This window comes from Anopheles stephensi, unplaced genomic scaffold (genome assembly GCF_013141755.1).
Source record: "Anopheles stephensi strain Indian unplaced genomic scaffold, UCI_ANSTEP_V1.0 ucontig88, whole genome shotgun sequence".
Classification (NCBI taxonomy): domain Eukaryota; kingdom Metazoa; phylum Arthropoda; class Insecta; order Diptera; family Culicidae; genus Anopheles; species Anopheles stephensi.
This window is the reverse complement of record NW_023405458.1, coordinates 6201-26540: the sequence shown is the minus strand read 5'-3', so window position 1 is coordinate 26540 and position 20340 is coordinate 6201. Positions and strand designations below refer to the sequence as shown.

Here is a 20340-nt window from a genome sequence, read left to right as displayed (position 1 = left end):
GTAATGTTTTCTAACAAGAAGTAAATGACAAAAATTTGGGGTGGCCTGGTGGTGGAAACGACAACAGCACCGGTTTTCATTAGGCAGGTTCGGGGTTCAAATCCCATCCAGACCGTTCCTTCGTAGCGAGGACTGACTATCCAACTATGGCGTATCATAATGTCTAGCAAGCCAGAAATGACAAGCATGACCTAAGGGGTCGTTAGGCCAAGAAAGAAGAAGAAGAAAAGGAAGAAGAAGATGATGATGATCTAAAATATCTTCTTTGTTTGATGAATATTGCTAGCAATCATTATTAGACCTCTTATGAAATAGTAGTGACCAAACTTTTAACAACGAGAATAAGTAGAATGACAACGAGCAACATCACCTGTTATCTGAAGGAGGATAGAAATCACTCATTCTCATTCTCAATCTATCATCTGTCTTCTTTTTGACCTGGCGCAACGATGATCCACCTGAGACTCACCAGGGAAAACCTTGGGGTACTATACCCTATGAGTCAGTTCAGATCCAGACATATGTTAATGAAAAGGACATCAAATGTTTGAGGCTCTCTTGAGCAGTAGAAGCTTATCAAGGGATTGAACGCACGGTTCATGTCTTTGGGTTGAAGATTAACGAAGGGAAAACAAAAATGAACGAGTATATGATCGATCTGTGACGTCGTCAACTTCACTTATCTTGGGTAAAAAGTAAATCATCCATTGACCATACCTACCACGACGATATCAGAGACAAAGGCTCTGTTTAAAACTGACGGTCAGTAAAGTTTTCGACCAGGTTTGTGAGGAAGTTTAATGAAGTGATCTCTATAAAAACGAGCACCGTGAGCTGTTCAAGCTGTTCTCAACGCAGCGAGCTCTATAGGCTGTACGATTGGGCAGCGACTTAGACTGGCCTGGCTCCGGTGTAAAGACTTGTTTGACCATCCACGTGGACAAGGGACATTTTTATAAAGTTAAGTTGTAGATGATTTCTCCAGTAAGCTTAGAATATTGAACTGGCATCCGACGTGATCGATTACAGTAGATTTTTGCAGTAGGACAAATCTGGGACCAGATTTACCAGACCAGAGGTTTTTAGTGCTTGATGTAAATGCATTTCCAAGTTTTCTTAAAAATAAAAAAAAAATGATCCTCGTAACTATTACTTCCACGATGAAGAACAGTTAAAAGGAATGTACATATAGAATTGACTAGTAAAACTATAACAAAGACTCGAATCTTCATACTTTGCAGGACATTAAACGTTGTATCTAAAAACTGGTTTCCTGCAATTATATCCTGCAAATTTATCAGCGTTTTGCCAACAGTGTAATTGGCTCTCAATATTTTTTCATTCGCATTCATCGAATATGATATTGCATTCTGAGAGCGCTTCCTGTTCAGGCCTAGGCTCACATCGCTGATTATTGCTTAGCAAAAGCATCATTTTCCAGAACAAACAATTCTCATCAGCACCATTATTGATGTACACTGCCTTCATCCAATACGGTACGCAATAATTTGCGCACCGAGCCCCGAACCACAAAAGTAAATCAATTATGCATTCCCGAAAATGTCATCCACCGTTCAGCAAACAGAAATTCGGCTCCAGTAATGAGTGCAGTAATATTCATCGCTTTGCCAGCATTAAATCATTAACATCGGTTTAACTTGGTGATGGTGCGCGGCGGTCAAATCCATCGACAAATTTGCGATCTAACGCCACCTCAGCGTGACCGGTGCCGATTATTACGAATTTGTGCAGCGAAGCAAAATGAAGCAATTTTGTGCAAGCTTTTTTCCCATCGAGGAAAGAAAAAAATGGGCGCTCGCTACACAGGACGCCTCAGGGAAGCGAGCACACAGCGAATGAATTGTTTTGCTGTGTAGATCGCGTCGCGCGTTGATGGAAATCGGGTGGACGGACGGTCGGTGGACGACCACGGCATCAAATAGCAAATAAAAACATATTTTCACGTCCGTGTAGCTTCTTACCCGCGGTATGAACGGTAGAACTTCTCTGAGCGTGCTCCGGTAGTAGTGCGTTTTCTGCGTCGGGTCCTTCATGTTGATGACATCGAGAAATTGTAGCGCCTGGACGGCCGGATCGCTGGAACGAGTCGTGGCCGGAGAGGAAGAATTAAAGAGCGTGTAAAAAAAGGGACGTGGAACACTAGAAACGCTGGCGGAACCGAAGAAGAGGGGAAAATAACGAAATGCGAAACGATTCGAAACGGAACGAAATGGAATTAGGTGGCACCGGACGGACGGTGGCGGTGAAAAAAAAAAAAACGAAAACCCTCCGAACAACACGGCCCAATCCAATTATGCCGTTGCGTACCGCGTGCTGTGTGCATCGAGCCGCGAGGAAACTTCCGGCGAAAAAATGGTAAAGTGAGGCTGGAAGGCCCTTCTATTTTTTTGTATCTTCTGTCGCCCACCCGATGCCAACGGGAAGAGTAAAGTAAACGTGTCCATCCTACCTGAAGTACTTGATGAGCGTTAGTAGCTGAGCCGTCGGGCGAGCTCCGGGTGATTTCTTCAATAGCCTTGTGGTTGCCTCCTGCAGCGGGATCGGTATCCTCGGTAGGATATTGTGCACGGCCTCATCTAGCTGATGATTTATAGAAAATTAGTTCCCGTTCTTCTGTTCACTCGCTTTCGCTCGCTCCGTTTAAACTAATCACCGATCCCTCCCAGGTCTCGGAAACCTCGGGACATCCCCGACGTATTGGTGTGTGTGTGTGTACTCATCGCAAGAGGAAGCATGGCGCCAATTTATAGGGCGGCCAAGGGACACACCATACCTAAGGTAGCTAAGGTAGACAACGGTGTGGCAACGGTTTGGGGAGGAAAGATGTGGTCCGGGTTTGGTGCACATACATTGATTGCGTGTGAATGGAACATGTTCGTGCTGTCGTCGGCCCGTGGTGTCGTGACGGAGCTTTATCGCGTGGGATATATTTGCAGTATCAATGGGCTTCTAATAATAGGCTTGCTCCATTAAAGGTCTGCGAGACACGAGTCACCCAAGCATTTCACCACACACACACACACATACACAACCTGTGTTTTGCGTATGTTTTTTGTGCAAATAATTTGCCGACGCTCGCTTAAGACTACTCCCTGAAGGGACACAAACACACACACACACACACACACACACACACACACACACACACACACACACAAAAGTTCGACGGCATGGTCGGTGGGAGTGAATGTATTTTTGAATCTAATCAACAATCTGTTGGCAGTACATAATAACAATTTTTGTGAGTCTTCCTACCGCCGGCGTACGAAGGTGGCATACACGTGCTAACCGCCCTAGACGGGCAAATAACCTGAAGCAAAACCCCGTTGCCTCGTAGCCACCCGGTACAACGCGAACAGAAAAGTGTATGCTTCCCGGAGCAATTTACCGACGGGCTTGTAAGTTACAACGTACCGGGTTGGTAGCGCTTTTCCGAAAAACCCTAACCTCGTGCTGGTTTTTCTGGTGTGTAAGGGAAAAAATCATGGCCGCTTCTGTTCTGCAGAGTCTCCGAGTCGCCGAGTGCACGCCGGGCAGAGAGTTTGAAATTGATTTAATTATTGTTGTGAATAAAATGAAAGCTAACCAAGTTAAATGATGTAAAAAAGAGGGAGATCGCTCTTCCCTGTACGGTACCGGGTACGTGAAAGGATTCTGCTGTATTAGTCGTCCGTGTGTATGTGAGGCTTTTGCAAAACGTGTGAAGGTGTTGTATTGTTGTTGGGATATAAAGTTAGCACTTTGAATGTGTTTCTAAATACGGGCGCCACCATCTAAATATGTCCCCATCGACAGTAATTGAGAGAGAGAGAAAGGGAGAAAATAAAATGCTATAAAACTTTACCCTGTAGAGCAAACGTTTATAGCAAAGTTAGGATTAATGTTTCTGGACTTCTTTAAGGCAATAAACGGGTCGCTTGCAAAAGCACAAGTCTTGTTTATAAATTTCGATCTCATCTCACACAGTTCAAGTTGTATTAAAAAGCATGCAAAGTAATATAATGACTTGTTTTTAGGATAAAAGTGCAGGGCCAAGGAAACCGGCTGTCGGACGTCGGCTTGATTTTGTGTACAAAATATTACACCCGTAACATGATCCATCAAACTCCACAATTTTGGAGGTATCTTCTGTGTACCTTCTGCGTGTACCTTATCAGCACCAGAAACATAAACGATGTACGGAATTTATGATTACACTCAGGGCGCTGCCTCTTTCTTTTGCTGCCTTTTTTCCGCGCTTGTACCCTTGCTGTCATTGCTTTGAATTGTGCGTGCGCCTTTTGTGTGTCTCATCTTGGGCGATGTCTTATAAGCGACACGCAAGGAAAGTTACTTCCGAAGATTGCTTTGTTCGGCGATGTAAGCCAAACCAGGGCCAAGACTCGGGTCTTGCACTCAGGTACTAAACTCAATCAAGCGAGCAACCAACCAAACTCCGGCAGGATGCCCGCTATACATCAAAGCTTAAATTGGATACTATTCAAGGGTGCTGACGGAAAATTGGGAAAAAATAAATTTATCGTCAGGAACTGTGGAATGTGCTTTTGGCGGGTTTGTATGCCGTATGTGTATGTGCCCCTCCGACCCCGTAGAACAGATTGGAGCTTAAAGGCTCACAATGCTTTCGGAAGGGCTGAAAAGTAGAGCAGTCCGGCTTAACGTTCGCACCCGGATGAATATTCATCATCACCGGGAGTTGAAGTCGTACGACAGCCAAACAAGACGCGTCGAACTAGTGCTCCGGATTGCATTGCATTCGGGAAAAAAATGAGGCGTGTAAGAAAAAGTGTAGTGACGGAGGAGCATATAAAGCACATTATTTCGTGTGTGTGTGTGTGTGGGAAAACCCCCGAACTGGATGCCATTTTGGGTTCGGCGTTGGTCGATCGAGCGTGCCCAAAATACCAACCAGTTCCATCTGCTTCAGGTAGGTCGAGGGTGAATTGCCCGACTGGATCAGCGAGCGGCCGTGGTTGAAGATGGCGCAAATAACCATCCCGAGCGAGAACATATCGCTCAGTATGCTGCAGCTACTGTTAATCTGGATTTCGGGCGCTGTGGAACGAGATGAGTCGGGATGAGTTGATGAACTTTTTGCATGTGGCTGTGTGTGGCGAGTCTCATAACCTACCCATATAGTCTAGATTCGGTTGCACCAGCTTGGAGGCTCTGGTCGACCAGGGTTGGCACGGTACGGGATCGGTTGCATCGGTTTCGTTGGTGCGCTCGGTAAACTCGAATCCGGCCAACTTCCAGGTGCCCTTTTTCGTGATCAGTATCGATGACGGGCAGACGTTTTTGTGTATCACTTGCCCGGAGTAGTGCAGGAACGATAGTGCTTCGGTGATCTGTAACGAATGGAATACAGTTTGGGTTTCGTCAATCGTCATGGGAATGGAATGGAAGTATAATGAAGTTTTGAATAACGTTATTTATTTGTGCCTTTTCGTTTCGTTACGCTCTACACGCTGCAGGTGGAGACCACGCTGAGGATTGAAAGCTATTATGTTTCAAGGAGGAGATCGTTTTTTGTTTATGAATAAATAATTCAATAAAAACATTAACAAACGATACATTTTCCGACCATTCTGTTTTTAAAATTCTTCAGAAAATGCATGAACAATAATATTTATTTAAAAAAATCCTTGATCAGCGGATTAAGAAACAAAATGGTTTTATTTTGAATAAAGCAAATACATCCAACAATTTTGAACATTAAAAAAACTTTTATATAGCTTATATAAACATTTAAGAGCGAGTAGAATAAACATAAAAAAATGAAAAAATTGATCATAATTGAAGAGAAATGTAAAAAATATTGAACTGGAATATGGGAAGTAAAATAGAAGCTAAGTAGGAGAAAAATAGAGTTGAGTTATTGAAAAGAGAAGATTTACATACAATTGATACAGGATAACTGAGAAAAGGATATAAAACATTCAATACGTACTGATTTGTAAAGGGAAAACAGTATGACGATGGACCAATCTTTGATCTATAAAATAAAGCAGCACTAAAGGCAATTTTGCATTTAATAATAATTGGATAAAAACAAAACGGCCTTTTATGAATAAAAAATAGTTACATAAAAACCAATTTCAAGAATCAATCACTAATAGACTAAAACAACTTTCAACTAACTATACAAAGTTATTATTTTTTCGACCAAAATTAGAATAAACATTAACTAAACATTTTATAACATCCATTGACAAACCGACGTCCAATTGACGCTACAAACAATAACTGATCGAAGTCCTTCACCTACATCTCCGTCGCTTGCATTCCACCGGAGCTGCCAACAAAACTTAAAAATAACGAACGCTTTCCTGCCTTCTCCGTAATCCTTTTTGCAATGCGGGCGATAAAATTGGCCTCGTTGAAATTGCTAACATTACTTGACAGTACCCAGCCACCACCGTGGCTTTATCCGAGCAAGTGACGCCAGAACACGCCTCAGAATCGTTCCGCCTCGATAGATCGTATCAATTGCGCACTGCTGAAAACCTCGGTCGCATTGCTTTGCCACGCTCGGCCCAGAGGTTTCACTTACAGCACAACTAAGTGTGTTTGTGTGTGTGAGCGGCCGTGTGTTTTTTTCTATTACACTGAAACGTGACTTTGGCAATGTGAAGAAATGTGCCATTTGAAATCATCATTATTATGCTGCACAAAGAATAGTTTTTCCTTGGGGGCGAACGAGCGTTGTTCTGTCTGCGTGAGGTAAACAGACCGAAGTGCAAACGGTTTTACGGAAATGGTTGAAAAACCTGCACAATACCAGGAAGCTATTGGTGGAGAGGGAGGGTGGGATAGTGAGAGGGAGCGAGGAGAGTACAATAATAGCCACAGTGTGGGATGGGAGGGCATAGAATGCATTTTTAAACAAGTTACCCGGATGCTGTACACCGCTGTGCAATGTGCCTAACGAGACGGGCAGGCACAACGTGCACGTGGCATCGGTGTCGTGTCGAATGTTCCACCATCGTCAGATCGATCAGATCAGTTTTCACGTGCTAATCGATCATGTTGACCCGGAAAAGGGGCAGTGGACATTTATGAGGAAGCAAGCCGAAGAATTGAAAAACTGACCCACTAGTCACGTTTTCCATGCCAAGTTCTGGTGGGCAAATGCAGACAATTATCGGCAAAAGTGGTTGGGTCGATATCGATAGGAGCGTTGCGAAAATGTCACCGATCACCATTTAAATACTTTACGGTGAAAAAACACTCTAAAGAGTTTTTATGTGTGTGTGTGTGTGTGTCTTCGTTAAGGTACTTCACCATTGCTTGCGGGAAACGTGTGCAAGACCGTTTGTTTCCGCTTATTTATTGATCCGATTTTGTGTTCGATGCGAGGCTACAAGGTTCGGAAAAGAAACTGAGTAGGAGGCGAAAAATAAAATGGCAGCATGGCAGATCTTCCAGTTGACCGGCAGTTGGACCCGGACGCACCTTGCCGTCAAAATTGGACGAAGCAATGATACGATATCGGGGGGGGTTGCAGAATGTTCGCCCTGCCGAGGGCAAGCTGTTCTAGACCAAGGAAAAAAAAGGCGGCCAGTTTTACGAATCATTGCTTCTGCGAACGCTTTAGGAATCCTTCCGCTTCTTTTTTTTTCTTCCCTCTCTGTGCGTGCCTGGGGGTTTCCTTTTGCACGCCCGAGGGGAAGCTATTGGGACAGGCCACCGAAACCCGGTAACGGTTCGCGGTCCGATGACAAATTGTGTGTCCTTTATTAATAGGGTATTAGATAGCGGTAGGGGCGGAGGGCAAGAGAGAGAGAGAGAGAGGTGTACCGAGAAGAAGAGGAGCAAAAGGACCAACTGCGCAACAACGAAGAGCGAGAAAAAACAATAAATGGCGAATGGTTTCAATACGGGGTGGGGGCTACCGCATACGTACCTGTAGGATTCCGTACTTCAGCTCAATGTCCAGGAACGTGTACTCTTTCGCGTGGGCCGGCCGGTTCGGGGCGATGGTGGTTGGGCAGTGCTGGCCGGATGCTCCCGTGCTCGGTGGTCCCGTAATTGTTCCGCCCGCTTCCTGTCTCGCAGCAACGAAAATGGAACGAGATAGAAAAGAGAGAGAGAGTGCGAGGTTACTCGTTTGTGGCGGTTCAGTTGGTAAAATGAATCGAAAAGCTTAGACGGGTAGGCGGGTTAGAATTGAAAACAGAAGGAGAGAAGGTCTTCCGCCTGCGTATTTTTTGTTCTTATTTCTTATTCACTGGAAGGATTGTAGTGTCACGCACTCGAGCAATTTTCCCTGAGGACCTTTGGGGTAAAATATGGTTTTTCCTGCGATAGAACGTCTGGAAAAGCTTGACGCACTGCGATGGTGGAAGGTTCAACGAGAAAATTGTTTGTTGTTTTTAGAAGGATTCTGCTGTACAAATAAATACAATAATCGGGTTTTTATAAGATGCTGATTGAAGAATTATTGCGAAGCTTTTCAGTTTCCTGCACGTGTGACGGTTCTCCTGTAGCAGTGGTTTATTGTGTACAAGTTTGACGAACTGCTGATTGTGCTAGCTTGTTGCTCCGCAAGAAGTCTCCCACGTTGGTGGGGGCTTTTGAATTTAGGGCTCTTTACATTGTTCGCCGTGGTCACCGTTTCGTACTGCCCTTTCCACCCATCCAAAGGGAACACAATCGGAGTCTATTGATAGCCTTCCGTTGATGACGGTCGTTTAGAGCTTCGATAATGATCACGATGTTGACGGTATAATGGCGCTAAGGTGATTCATGCCCGATCTATCGACCATCACATAAATTCACCCATAATGGTCTCACCCATACTTGGCTCGCGGGTGATGGGGCGGGAGATCCATGGGGAGACGGATGGATGAACCGTAGCCTCGTCCACGTGACACAGGTGTGAAGGCATGGCGCGGCAATCGGAAATAGCATACCATTTGTCAAAATACCTGCTACCGCTGCCCGGCAGACACCGGGACCATCCGCTTGAGCTTGTTTGGCCGATTGTGAGTGGCTTATGTTTGTGGTTTGATGGACCTTCGCTGCCCTTTCCCATTCTCTCCTCTCCCATCGTAGATCCTTATCAGCAGGGACGATGCCAATAATTGATACACCATAAAACCGCCCGATGACCGAAGGGGTCGTAAGGTTGTTTGTGTGTTTGTGCGGGGGTTTTCTTCCGAGAAATCGGTGCACAATTTACCGCCAGGTTGTGGGGTTTTTGGTGGTTCAATTTGTGGTTAAAATGTTTTCCATTTCCATCGAATAGCTGGTACCTGGACGAGTTTGGCTCTGATGTGCCCGTAGTACCATCTTGGTCAGATTGAACAACCGCAAAACAAAAAAAAAAAGAAATCTGCACAAACACATGCTGCAACATATTGAACTTTGTGGTTTGAGCCTCATTTGACAGTTTAGATTGCAAAAAGAGCAAACACTTCTTGACCAGAATGTACATATTGTTGCCAAACCTGAGGTGGGTTTTGAGTGGTTGAATTTATTTATGACGATTAACTGAGAGGTTTTACATTTAAGTGTTTACATGTTAAAAGAAGGTAGAAGGCTTAGTTGTTCAAATAAAACCTTACTCTAAAGGGTATTTTACAAATAGTGTTCAATACTGCGATTGTTCATTCGTATGTGCTCTCTGTTGGAAGACAGTTTATTTGACCATTTATTGCCCATTACGATAGCTAGCTCGTGGGTAAGAATGCTCAAAGTGCAAAATCGTGGTCTGGAAACTTTTCCGCGGTGTGAATCGTTACAATGTTTTATCGAAAACCTGAACTGACGAAGCGTATAAATGGCTTAGCATGGCTATCAGATGTTTGGAATTTAGAGTTACATTTTCTGACTCGGAAATATAATTTTGTTGCATTCCAGAAAAAATGATACGCTTCGAATGTTCAAATCTTCCACCCGTAATGCATCGTCGGCTTCCCGGTACAAACTTTGGCATATACTCGCTACGGTGTCATTGGCGTCACTTTATATCTTCCGGGAACATGGGGCTAGAGGGTTAACACCGAACAACACGAATCGGCCGATGTTTGAATGTGTTTGAAGTTTCTTTGATTTACTGTCGTATTTCGTGTGTATCAGTCTTGCAACAAAATCGATTCGTATATTCACTTTGCCTCCAAACAGAATGGGAATATATCTGGCCGACTCACAATTTCTCCGAACTTTGTTCGATATAATTGAAGTATTTGATTCCGGTTAACTTTATCCTCGAGCTTCTTCTAGGAATTGTTACGATGTGCTATTTTGAACATACAGTAAAAGGAATCAATAAAGTGAACAACGGGCAGGTAGCGGTGAAAGTAATTTAATTTAAAAAATCGAATAGTTTTTTTGGTATAATCCTTGTATTTTCTTATAAACTATTTATATATTTATATCGAAGTTTTGTTTTTAAAAACAAGTTTCGCCTGAAAACCCTTCAAAATAAACTTTTAAAACAAGGCACGACTGTAGATCCTTTTTTTCTGTTCAGTTATTTGTTGTCATGGAGGCGCCCAGTACTTCACCGGAATGCATCAATTTTCCTTACTGGAAAAAATGTATAGGGATTTGCATTGGGCGTTTGCTTTATTTGCAGATTTATTTTGAGAGTCATTGAAGAACTTTGCGTGGTTTTATAGATTTTGTTCAAACCAAATACGGTCAGTTCCGTTCCTTACATATAACAACATATTTTACTCATCTTTCATTCTTTAGAAGAGCACTTTCAGTGGGTCAATCTTGTGTGGGTTGAGCTTGTTTTAAATTCTGCATGTTGACATACCTTCTCGCTCAGCATTGGCCATCCTCGTTGAATAGGGGATTATTATCGTTTGAGAAATAAAATTAGTCATTTGGCTAACGTTATTAATAGATCTATTGAAAATTGTATGAATTGCTCCTATAAAATTCTTTTTTGGTTTAATTTTTTAATTGTTGAGGTGTTGCGTATTGCTTGTGGCTTTGAATTAATAATATAAGAAATCGAAACATGCTTTCGATGAATGGAGGCGCCCAGTACTTGACGTCTATTCATCAATTTCTTTTTACATTCCTTGTTAAAACCCTTTCGCATGTTCAAACATATTTAAGTTTCTATATATTTCTATATATTTGTTTTTGAAAAATAAAAAAAAAATTTAAGAACATTTTGGAATCATTGTATGTAGCATTGTAAACAAAAAGTGGAGCGAACGGTTTTTCGTCTTTTCATAAATTTTCCTCGAGGAAAACAACTTGATTGGCAGAAAATGCAATTAACGCACAGTCAGAATGCTTTATTTTTGAGCCATAAAACTCATCACAATTGCTATAAACAATTTTGCTCCCATTTCATATGCAAATGTTCATTTAAAATTCAACCACTTAACTGAAACTATGGATTGTATTGTGTTATCAATCAATACTGTCATAATAAACTAGTTTCAAGTATTTAAACATAAATGCATGTCATACCCATTACCTGGTAAAAGAAAACGTAAAAATGCTCCTCAAAAGCCAGTTTAATACTGTGCCGTGATTGGAATTGCAATTTGTTTTCGTGATTTTATCTCCATTCAGCTTTCCTTCCACGAAGAATGACTAGCACATTTTGTTTACTATCCATTCATGTATCACGCTTGCGCTTGTCGTGTGATCAAGTGTAATTGAGCAATCAATCACATCAAACGAAGTATAAATGTTTAATGCCGTTATTGTTGCTTCTTTTGCACAGATGTCTTGCGTAAGAGCCACATGCAGCCGTACGTACAAAGGAAATTATTGCATCAAAATCATACCTCCCAGCTGAGCATACCTCGCAACTGCTTAAAGCCCCCATCGCCCCAGGACGAACCATGATGCAGCACTGCAGGTAATGGCACATTAGCATACGGCCAATGGGTCGGTGATGCATGTGCTTGCATAAATGTAATCTTGGCTTTGGAGCAGAAAATGGCTTACGTGGCGAGCGAGACACGGTTTGTTCGGTGGGAGAAGGTGTGGAATGATTTTAAAAATTCATTACCTTTCCCCGTGCTGTTGTTGCTCATCGTGAAGCTAGTACGCTAGTAACATGACTGTCGATCTTGACGCCCTCTCGAATAGCAGGCAACAATCAAGCGCAAAGTGCACTCGAAGCTCAGCTCGTACCGGTGCAGACGTTGTGCCGTGTCGCAGCGCCGTGCCGGCACGGCTCGTGTCTGTTGTCCGAGGGAAGATACGTGCGGGACCGTCGGGTGGTTCTTAATTCCTTAAATAATCCTTCGTGTAGTCAGCGATGGAAGCTCGTTGTTAAGGTACGTCGGATTACCTTTGGTAGGTAAGCACGCTACAGGTGTGCAACCCGCTGGTATGTGCCGTACACTTGCACACAAACACACGACGCTGTGGTTTGATGCATCGCGTGCCATTTTGCACTGCGGCAGGATATGCAGCCGAACATCGGCACGAAAGGCTCTTAGTTAGCGGTGGGCAAAACTGAAAGAAAAGTATCACTTTCAACAAAGTACCTACTATGGCTCGCCGTAGGTAATGAGTTAGGCACGAGGGACGAGTGAGTTGTGGCGTATCAATATCCCACTGTCATGAAACTGAGCTGAACCGTTCAGGGCGTCAGAAGCGTCTTCAAGAAAGCACCAGCGTGAAGATGCTCCAATACCAAGGTGTGTACGCTGTGGCATTTTTACACCAGTTCAGTACCGTGTTGTTGTACAAATAATCCATGACAAGGACACATGGAGTGATGCGGTTAACATACCACAAGCTACACTAATCCGGAGTGAAATATTTGTACACAGTGATAGTCTAATGCAAAAATATGTCCTTCCCAGGTGTTGCAAAACGGACAGAAACTACAAACTTTTTCAAGAGACTCGAGAACAAAGAGTCTCATAAAAATCAAAAAACAGACACGAGTCGAGACACAGTACAGTACTGTTGTTGCCTAGCACAACTTCACCTGACAGCTGACCACTCGGGTTGGACACACAAACACAGTGTCCGGGCAGCAGCCAGGCGCATGTAAAGCATGGAATGTGCACTTTCCCAACAGCAGACGTCAAGTGTGCGATAGTATCTGTTAATGTTGCATTCGCCCTCAAGTGGAGCAGATCCATCCTCACACGGTGTCTGATTATAAAGTTGCCTTTAACGATTGAAGTGTTGTTGAGAATTGGTGGAGTGGATATCCACAAAGCAATATCCTTTTTATATCGGCGAGAACTCACGCACGGCGGGCTTTGGGTTAATTTCCCGGAAGGAAGAATTGAGAATATAGACTGAAGTGTGCTCTCTTGTTGTCCGTCCAGTTGTCCAAAGAATGCGTGTCTACTCTACCAAGAGGAAGAATTGCGGTTAGCTATCGAACGAAAACGACCGCTATTAATTAGAACGTCCGGCCTGTCGATCAGCGAATCGGAAATGGATCGATATCTATTTCGGTCTCGGAAGTACTGAAACTACTGTTACATCAACCGTCATCAGCTTTGATGCTGCTACCTGCTGTACCTGGTGATGTCCATTTGAGTTGGTTCCACTCCAATTCCCTGCCCAGTACGGTAAGCCAAGGTGGCCATGTTGTAGGGTTAAAGGTGTGGTACTGATTTTGGGAGCGTTGGAAGGCTCGCCCTACCGGACCTGTCGACCAGGCACCACTCACCGACTACTATTCCTACACATGTACTAGGTATAAATGAGCGCCGCGTGAACGACGAGCAGGCAGACAGGCTGGCCACGAACCGGAAAGGCATCGAAATTAATGAGCCTACTACATGCATACACTTGGGGAATTTCTCTGTGTGTCGTTTGGTGCCGGGCTTGGAGTGTTCGGAACGTGGCTTGGACCACGATATCGTACGCAGCAAGCAACAGCGAGCAGGCAGCTTGAAGCCGTTGGGTTAGAGTGAATTGTGCCATTCGATTAAAGTGCTATCGTTGTGGCGTTGTTTGGCACTCTGTGCATAGTTCTCGGTAATTTTGGGTTGATGAACGAGAAGGATATGATTACTGTAATATTAACATAACGAGTAGTTTCTACGCCGAGGCTACTCGGTACGGTGCATTCGTGGATTATTGGTTCAATCGTTAAAAGTTATGTTGTACGTACAGTTTATGGAAACGAGTACGGTTGGTTTAGGTTATGGGAAATATAGCTTAAATCTGGTTTGAAAAACAGCTTTCAAATAGAAGAGGCTCGCAATATTATTTGAAAATCATCTAAAATATGTTTGAAGAGGATTTTCATGAAAAAAACCATAAGCAGCAAAATATCTCAAGTAAAGTATAAATCAATCTTTTGTAAATATTATACTTAAAATAAATCCGACCTCTCCGTCTACTTATGCCCTACATTCACCTTATTAATGAAGTGTTACTTGCGTCATTCAATTAGGACCAGGTGACAGTACAATGTCTGGCCCCCCTTCCTGTGTGTGCTTTTCGTTCGTATGGGTCACACTCGCTCGCGTTCGGTAGGTGTGTTTGCTGTAGATGTGATCATAATTTCACTAATCTCTTACTGGAGCATCGTTGATGTGGCTTTCAGGCAAATGTGAAGTATCATCAAACGCCCGAGGCCAATATGTTGCCATGTGGTTTTGCTCGGCACTGTACGCTAATGGGACTAAAATAATGGTAACATGTGGCCGAACGATGCACCTTACGTAGCGAGGCTCAGTAGCCCAAGTTGCATATCAACTAAAAAGGATAATCACACAGTCACAATGGAGGGATGACAGTGTGCAATGGTTTTTAGTAGGAGAACAGTTTGAAGAATTAGATAAAATAACACCTGTTTTGGATCGAAATCTGTTGTGATTAGAGATAAAATGGCATTTTGAACAGTAAGTACTTGAATCATTTTATATAGGTTTTGAAAACTGTAATTGGAAACAAAAAACAAGGTACTCTTCATTTGAGCAGACAATTAAAATTGTTGTAGAATTCCCTCGGGGGACAAAACATTCACAAACATGTAGTTTGATAGTTTAGAGTAATGCGGAGTCCAAATTTATTACTTCTATACCTGTTCCAGAGAATGTCATTAAAATCGGAAGCCTCCGTGTTCTTATTTCCTGTTAATGTACTTTCTGGTTTGCGCCGCTTTCTACAAAAAAGCGAGGAATTTTAAAGCCAAGACGGTAGAAATTTTTTTTTGATAATCGATGTAAATTTAGCCTTGTTCCGTGGCCAGTATAAGAGCTGACTGCAAGGATAAGCCTTGTAAAGGATGTTTAATCTGGTTTTCCATTGCTTTCAAAAGTTTTGAATGGTCCTCTACCCAAAGTAAGGACTCAGATTTCGAAAGGATAGCTTTCAAAAGATGTTCCTTTTGAGTTTTCAAATCCTTCTGTCCGACTTGATCCACGACAGAGCATGAAAAATCTCACTACTCAAAGAAGAAACTCTTGGGGAATCTAGAACGGCTGCATGTATGGTCATCTTAAGAAGGAAATTGGTACACTCGGATAAGAAAGCTAGTCTACGTTAGTCCAAATTCGGATCGAGAGCCTAGAGAGTTCACCCAAGCAGCTCGTTAGTTCAAAAACGTTATGACCAAAGGTAAAACAATTTAAAATGAAACTCATAAATATTTTAATCGTTAATCACTCCACATAATATTTTACTGTATGTGCTCCTCTTAAAGGTATTTGGCAGAGGTGGGTAAAATGTTTCTGACCTCATAGTAAGAGATTGTTATGAATTTCCCTGAATATCGTCGGTAAATAAACGTTTTTTTTTAAATTGCATACCTTCAGGCGCTTGAAATACGAACTCCCCGAACAAAGGTTGATTTTTTTAATTTTCCTAAAGAATATTACGAATGTAATGCACTTTACCCTTCGAGCAACAACAACGTATCATTTGGTGCATGCTTTTCGTTGAATCCCCGAAAAACGCTGCAGGTTCAACGACAGACACAAGTTTTGAAGCAAACAACATCATCCCCCCCGTGTCCAAATAACCGAAACCCAAACCGAAGCATTAATGCACCTGGCTTTCCTCCATTTTGACATGCAAACAACAAACGCTGTTATACGGATTGTTTGTTTTTCGCCTTCTACTTCCAAACAACGGGCTCCACCATCGGAAAGGCTCATCGGAAGGAGCAAACTTTGCCATCCCCATGGTAATGGGCGAACGACACGGTGACCGACCCATCCATCTATCGTCCCGTCCCATCTATCGCACCGGTTCGCTCATTAGCTTCATTATACGAGTGAATGGTCATGAAAGGAAATGAGTTAGAACGAGATAATCACCATTCCCTGATTGTGTGTGTGTGTGTGTCGTTCCGTTCGGTCTCGGTCCATTACATCCGAGCAACAAAAGAAACACTAGAATGAATCCTGCCCTCACCAAGACGCAGCCTCGCCCCCCTTTTTTAAGCACCCTGAAGCGTTAATGGAGCAACGAGCCCGACCAGTCGAAAGAGTTTTCCCCTGACTGTTTACGCAGTTTCGCAAGGGTGGGTAAGGGGTGAGTTTTTCCCCGGGAGGGACAGACTTCCAATCCTGAAGTTTTGTAGCAACAGCGTGACAAACTATTGTTCGTAATGTACACTCATTTAAATAAATAAGAATGATAAATGTCCTTAAGAGTAGCTCTACTAGGGGGTTTCCCTTAACGAGCTCAGCTACGAGTTGCTTGCATTGTTGTTCTCAGGTTTCTGAGAGTTGAGTTAGATTCTTCTGCTTCGTTTCGTTCATTCAAACAGCCTCGGGAAGAAAGCAATACTTTTACCACCCGTTTTTACTGCTGTCAATTCTTATTAGGTGAAGCTCAAAATCAACATTAGCGCCAACATCGCTGAGGGGTTAATTGTGAAAAGTGTGATAAACTCCCAAAGCCACGGTTGTGTCGTCGCGGAAAGACTATGCACAGGGTTTTTTAGTGTTTTAATCGACGCTTCATAGTTTTTTCCCCAGTTTTATCGTGAGCGCACTACGCGGTAAGACCACACGGATGTCATTTTAAGCCACAACCTTATTCTTACTAGCCTGGCTTAGCTGTGGTAAAATGTAGTTCCAGAACGATTATAGCGGGAAAGCTTCTGGATCGCTTGACTCACCTGATAGGCCAGGATGTTGGCCAAGCTGGCGATGACGGGTTCGGTGGCGAACGAGAGCGTTTCCGAACTCTCCTCGACCGTGTGCATGATCTGCAGGATCTGTAAGCAGGGAAAAGCATGGAAGGAAGGTATAAATATTAAACACTAACTCGTTCCGGATGCACACAGTTCCTGTGCTGTGAACATTGGTCGTGTCGAGTACTTTCGTTGCTCGTCCTATCGTCCAGCCGTCCAGCGTCGTTGTGTACAACGATCGTTTCTCTTTACGAAATACGCTGTGCCTTCTCGCTTCCATCAGCTTCTATACGAACCTTGGGATGCCGAAACCGTTCCAGCTGCTTTACGGATGCTCGCAAAATTTCCGTAACCGTCTCCTTCCGCTTTGGTTTGTGCAGCTTTTCGGCCGTCCGCTTCTCGAACACGAAGATGGAACATTCCTGGCGAGAAAAAGGAGAAGAAAATGTTGAAGTTGTTTTTGAATAAGTGATAGTGCTCATATTTCAGGAGGATGCCAATAAATAGTACAGCATGTAGCAAATGGGATGCCGTGCTTTTTTTGTTGCTCTAAGTGGAATGAAAATATGGCGTAAAAGAGTTTTTACTGTATTACATTTTTAAACTCTTTTGGTCGATTGGTTTCCTTTTCGATATTTTGTTTACTCTTGTAACGTATGTTTCATTCCCAAGTGACTATACAATCGATAAATTTGTTTCCGTTAGGTGAAATATGAATAATTTGAGTAATTAACCTCAACGAGGAAGATCTCACAGAGCACACTGTGCTTCAATCTCTGATGGATTTTTAAAGGCATTTGGAATGGAATTTGGGGAATAACATGATGCATTCCATAAATCACAGAGGTTTTATCCGTGTCAGGGAACATCAAATAACTGATGCATAGGCTTTAAATATTTGAAACTAAATTGAAGCGATTGCCAGATGTATGGTAAATTGCAAAAAATAATATTTAAAGCCATAAAAATATTAAAGAAAACTTAAACGCCATTAGGAGCTGATCAATAAGTGTTTTGTGCGATTTTTTCAATATTCAATAAAAAAACAACTGGCGTTCGTCTTGGATTCGTAGTATAATTTATGTACTTGTAAGGAAGATTTTACAAACATATTGTAACCTTTCACCGAAATGTCAAAATCTTCTAGACACACATGTTTTGAAATAGTAATATTTTAAATACGCAATAATTATGCTAACACTTTCCAAGTCTAAGCGCACAGTTTCTCCGTCTTGGGTACAAAATGATGAGATAAGGTTCTCTGTTGGAACTGTAGGTTCATTATAGGTTCAACTGATTTTTTTAGCCGCTGCTAGCGGCTATAACAGGGTAGAGCCATGTATAAAATCTCATACAGATTCAGGTTATTCAGGCTACGTGTAAAATAAAGTCAAGAAACGGTAGGACGAGACCTTACGAGATTGTAGTTACAAAGAAGAAGTTGTTATTAGTCACCAGTTAGTTAGTTGGAAGTGTCTTGGTTGTGAGATGCATTCACTCCGAAGAAGATAATTTTTACAAGCACCGTCATCAGCTCATCATGAGTGATTGTCTCGTGGTCGACTTCGTTTAATTTACAATGAGTTTTCTATGCCGTTTTCTATCTTGTCTAGGATACATTGCACCATTTAGAATTCAAGAATCATTACCAGACAGTATGGGCTAGATTTTCTTGAAAATTTTTGGCTGCATAATTAGTGTTATAGAATACTGTTGGACCGGAATCTCGTAAAAGATTTCTACCCCCTTTTCTAAAAACTGAAAGTAAATAACTGGCAGTTGTTACTGGGCTTCAGGAAGTGCTTCAATATTTTCATTTTTTTTGCTACAAAATAGAACTATGATGACAGCACGGAAAAATCTCTATTCAACAATCTAGGATTTTTTAAATTTAAAGTTGTTTAAATTAATGATTCCATATCAATTGATGCCTCTTGGTGTGGGTCATACGATACACGGTCACGGACTAGAGTAAGAGACCAAGCAGAGACATTACATGAAAATTGATTTGACAAACTATATCTATAAACACACTTAGTAGAACTGTTGACCATGCGTCAAAAAGCTTAAATAAAGTTGGGGTGGTCCGGTGGTCGAGGCGTTAACGGCACCGGTATTCACATGGCAGGACCGGGGTTGAAATCCCATCTAAACCGCCTCCCCGTACACAGAGCTGCCTACTTTGTTAACGGTAAAATTAAGTCACAGTAAGCCCGAAATGGCAGGTCGAAAGGTCTCTAGAGGTTGTAGTGCCAAGGAAGAAGAAAACAGAAACTAACTTATAAAGTAAGATAATAATTGATTGCGAATATGGACTGCTTAAATGATGAACGAAGTCCTTTCAACGTGAAAGTCTATAGTGTAGTATTTCTTCCACCTCAAATTAGCAGTAATGGAATCGATACTTGTGTTGCTGTTCGGCCTGCAATAACATCAGCCCGGCGCATCGTAATGACTCAAGCATGTCGAAGTGCGTTCACGAAGTTCACGATCTGTTATTCGACCCTTCTTCGCCAATAGATGCGCTTCACCAATTTTTAGACGTTCCGTAACCATCGCCTTAGATTGATGGACCACCAGCTACGGCCAACTTTACCGGAACGATAACATTTACCGTGGTCCGGCGTAGTGCATTACAAATGTGCATACCAAGTGCAACGGCACCTACCTGGATGGCCGTTTCCCACAAGCCAGGCCCCGGGCACACCTTGACATCGATGAATTTATTCATGCCCATCCGATGCGACCCTATCTTTCCCGCAACATGTGGAACGCTATTTTGGTGTGTGTGTGTGCGTTTGTGCGAAACGTTTTCCCGGTCCAAACTTGTTAGCGGAGCAGGTGGAGAGCTTGAGCTTGAAACTCAATGTTCCGGACGAGCGAACGAACGAACGAACCCAGTCTTCGCCCAGGCATCGTCTTTAGGGGGTTTTTGCCATTTCCACGCACGCTGTTGGGCGCTGCTTGTAAAGCTCGGTGACAAATCACTGTGCCGTGCCACTTTGTTGCCCTTTCCATTTTCCATCTTTCACATACACTTTCCACATGGAGAGTGTGTTTTCTTTTCGTTCCCTCTCGGTGTGCGGAATGCGGTATGGCCGTGCCCGCAGCATGCTGCGAAGGAATTTCTTACCGATCGGAGCGCATTCGTCCCAGTGCCTCGTGGCTGGGGATGATGGAGATGAGGGCAGGGAGTCACAAACACTTCCGCACGAATAATCAAATTCATTCCGTGGAAAATTGAATTTTATTTCTGTTTTATAGTGTTGAAA

At 42.9% G+C, this 20340-nt stretch overlaps 1 protein-coding gene across 1 annotated transcript in view; it reads right to left on the bottom strand.

The window, feature by feature from the left end:
* Positions 1–19799, bottom strand: part of LOC118517240 (SCY1-like protein 2) — a 53293-nt gene extending 33494 nt beyond the window's left edge. Inside the window, exons 1-8 of the mRNA XM_036063214.1 lie at positions 19737–19799; positions 17365–17490; positions 17054–17152; positions 7928–8068; positions 5153–5369; positions 4931–5076; positions 2471–2601; positions 1983–2097 (exon numbers count right to left, since the gene is read on the bottom strand). Coding sequence (XP_035919107.1) covers positions 1983–2097; positions 2471–2601; positions 4931–5076; positions 5153–5369; positions 7928–8068; positions 17054–17152; positions 17365–17490; positions 19737–19799 — 1038 coding nt within the window. The remainder of the gene's footprint in view (positions 1–1982; positions 2098–2470; positions 2602–4930; positions 5077–5152; positions 5370–7927; positions 8069–17053; positions 17153–17364; positions 17491–19736) is intronic.
* Between the last annotated feature and the right edge of the window lie 541 nt (positions 19800–20340).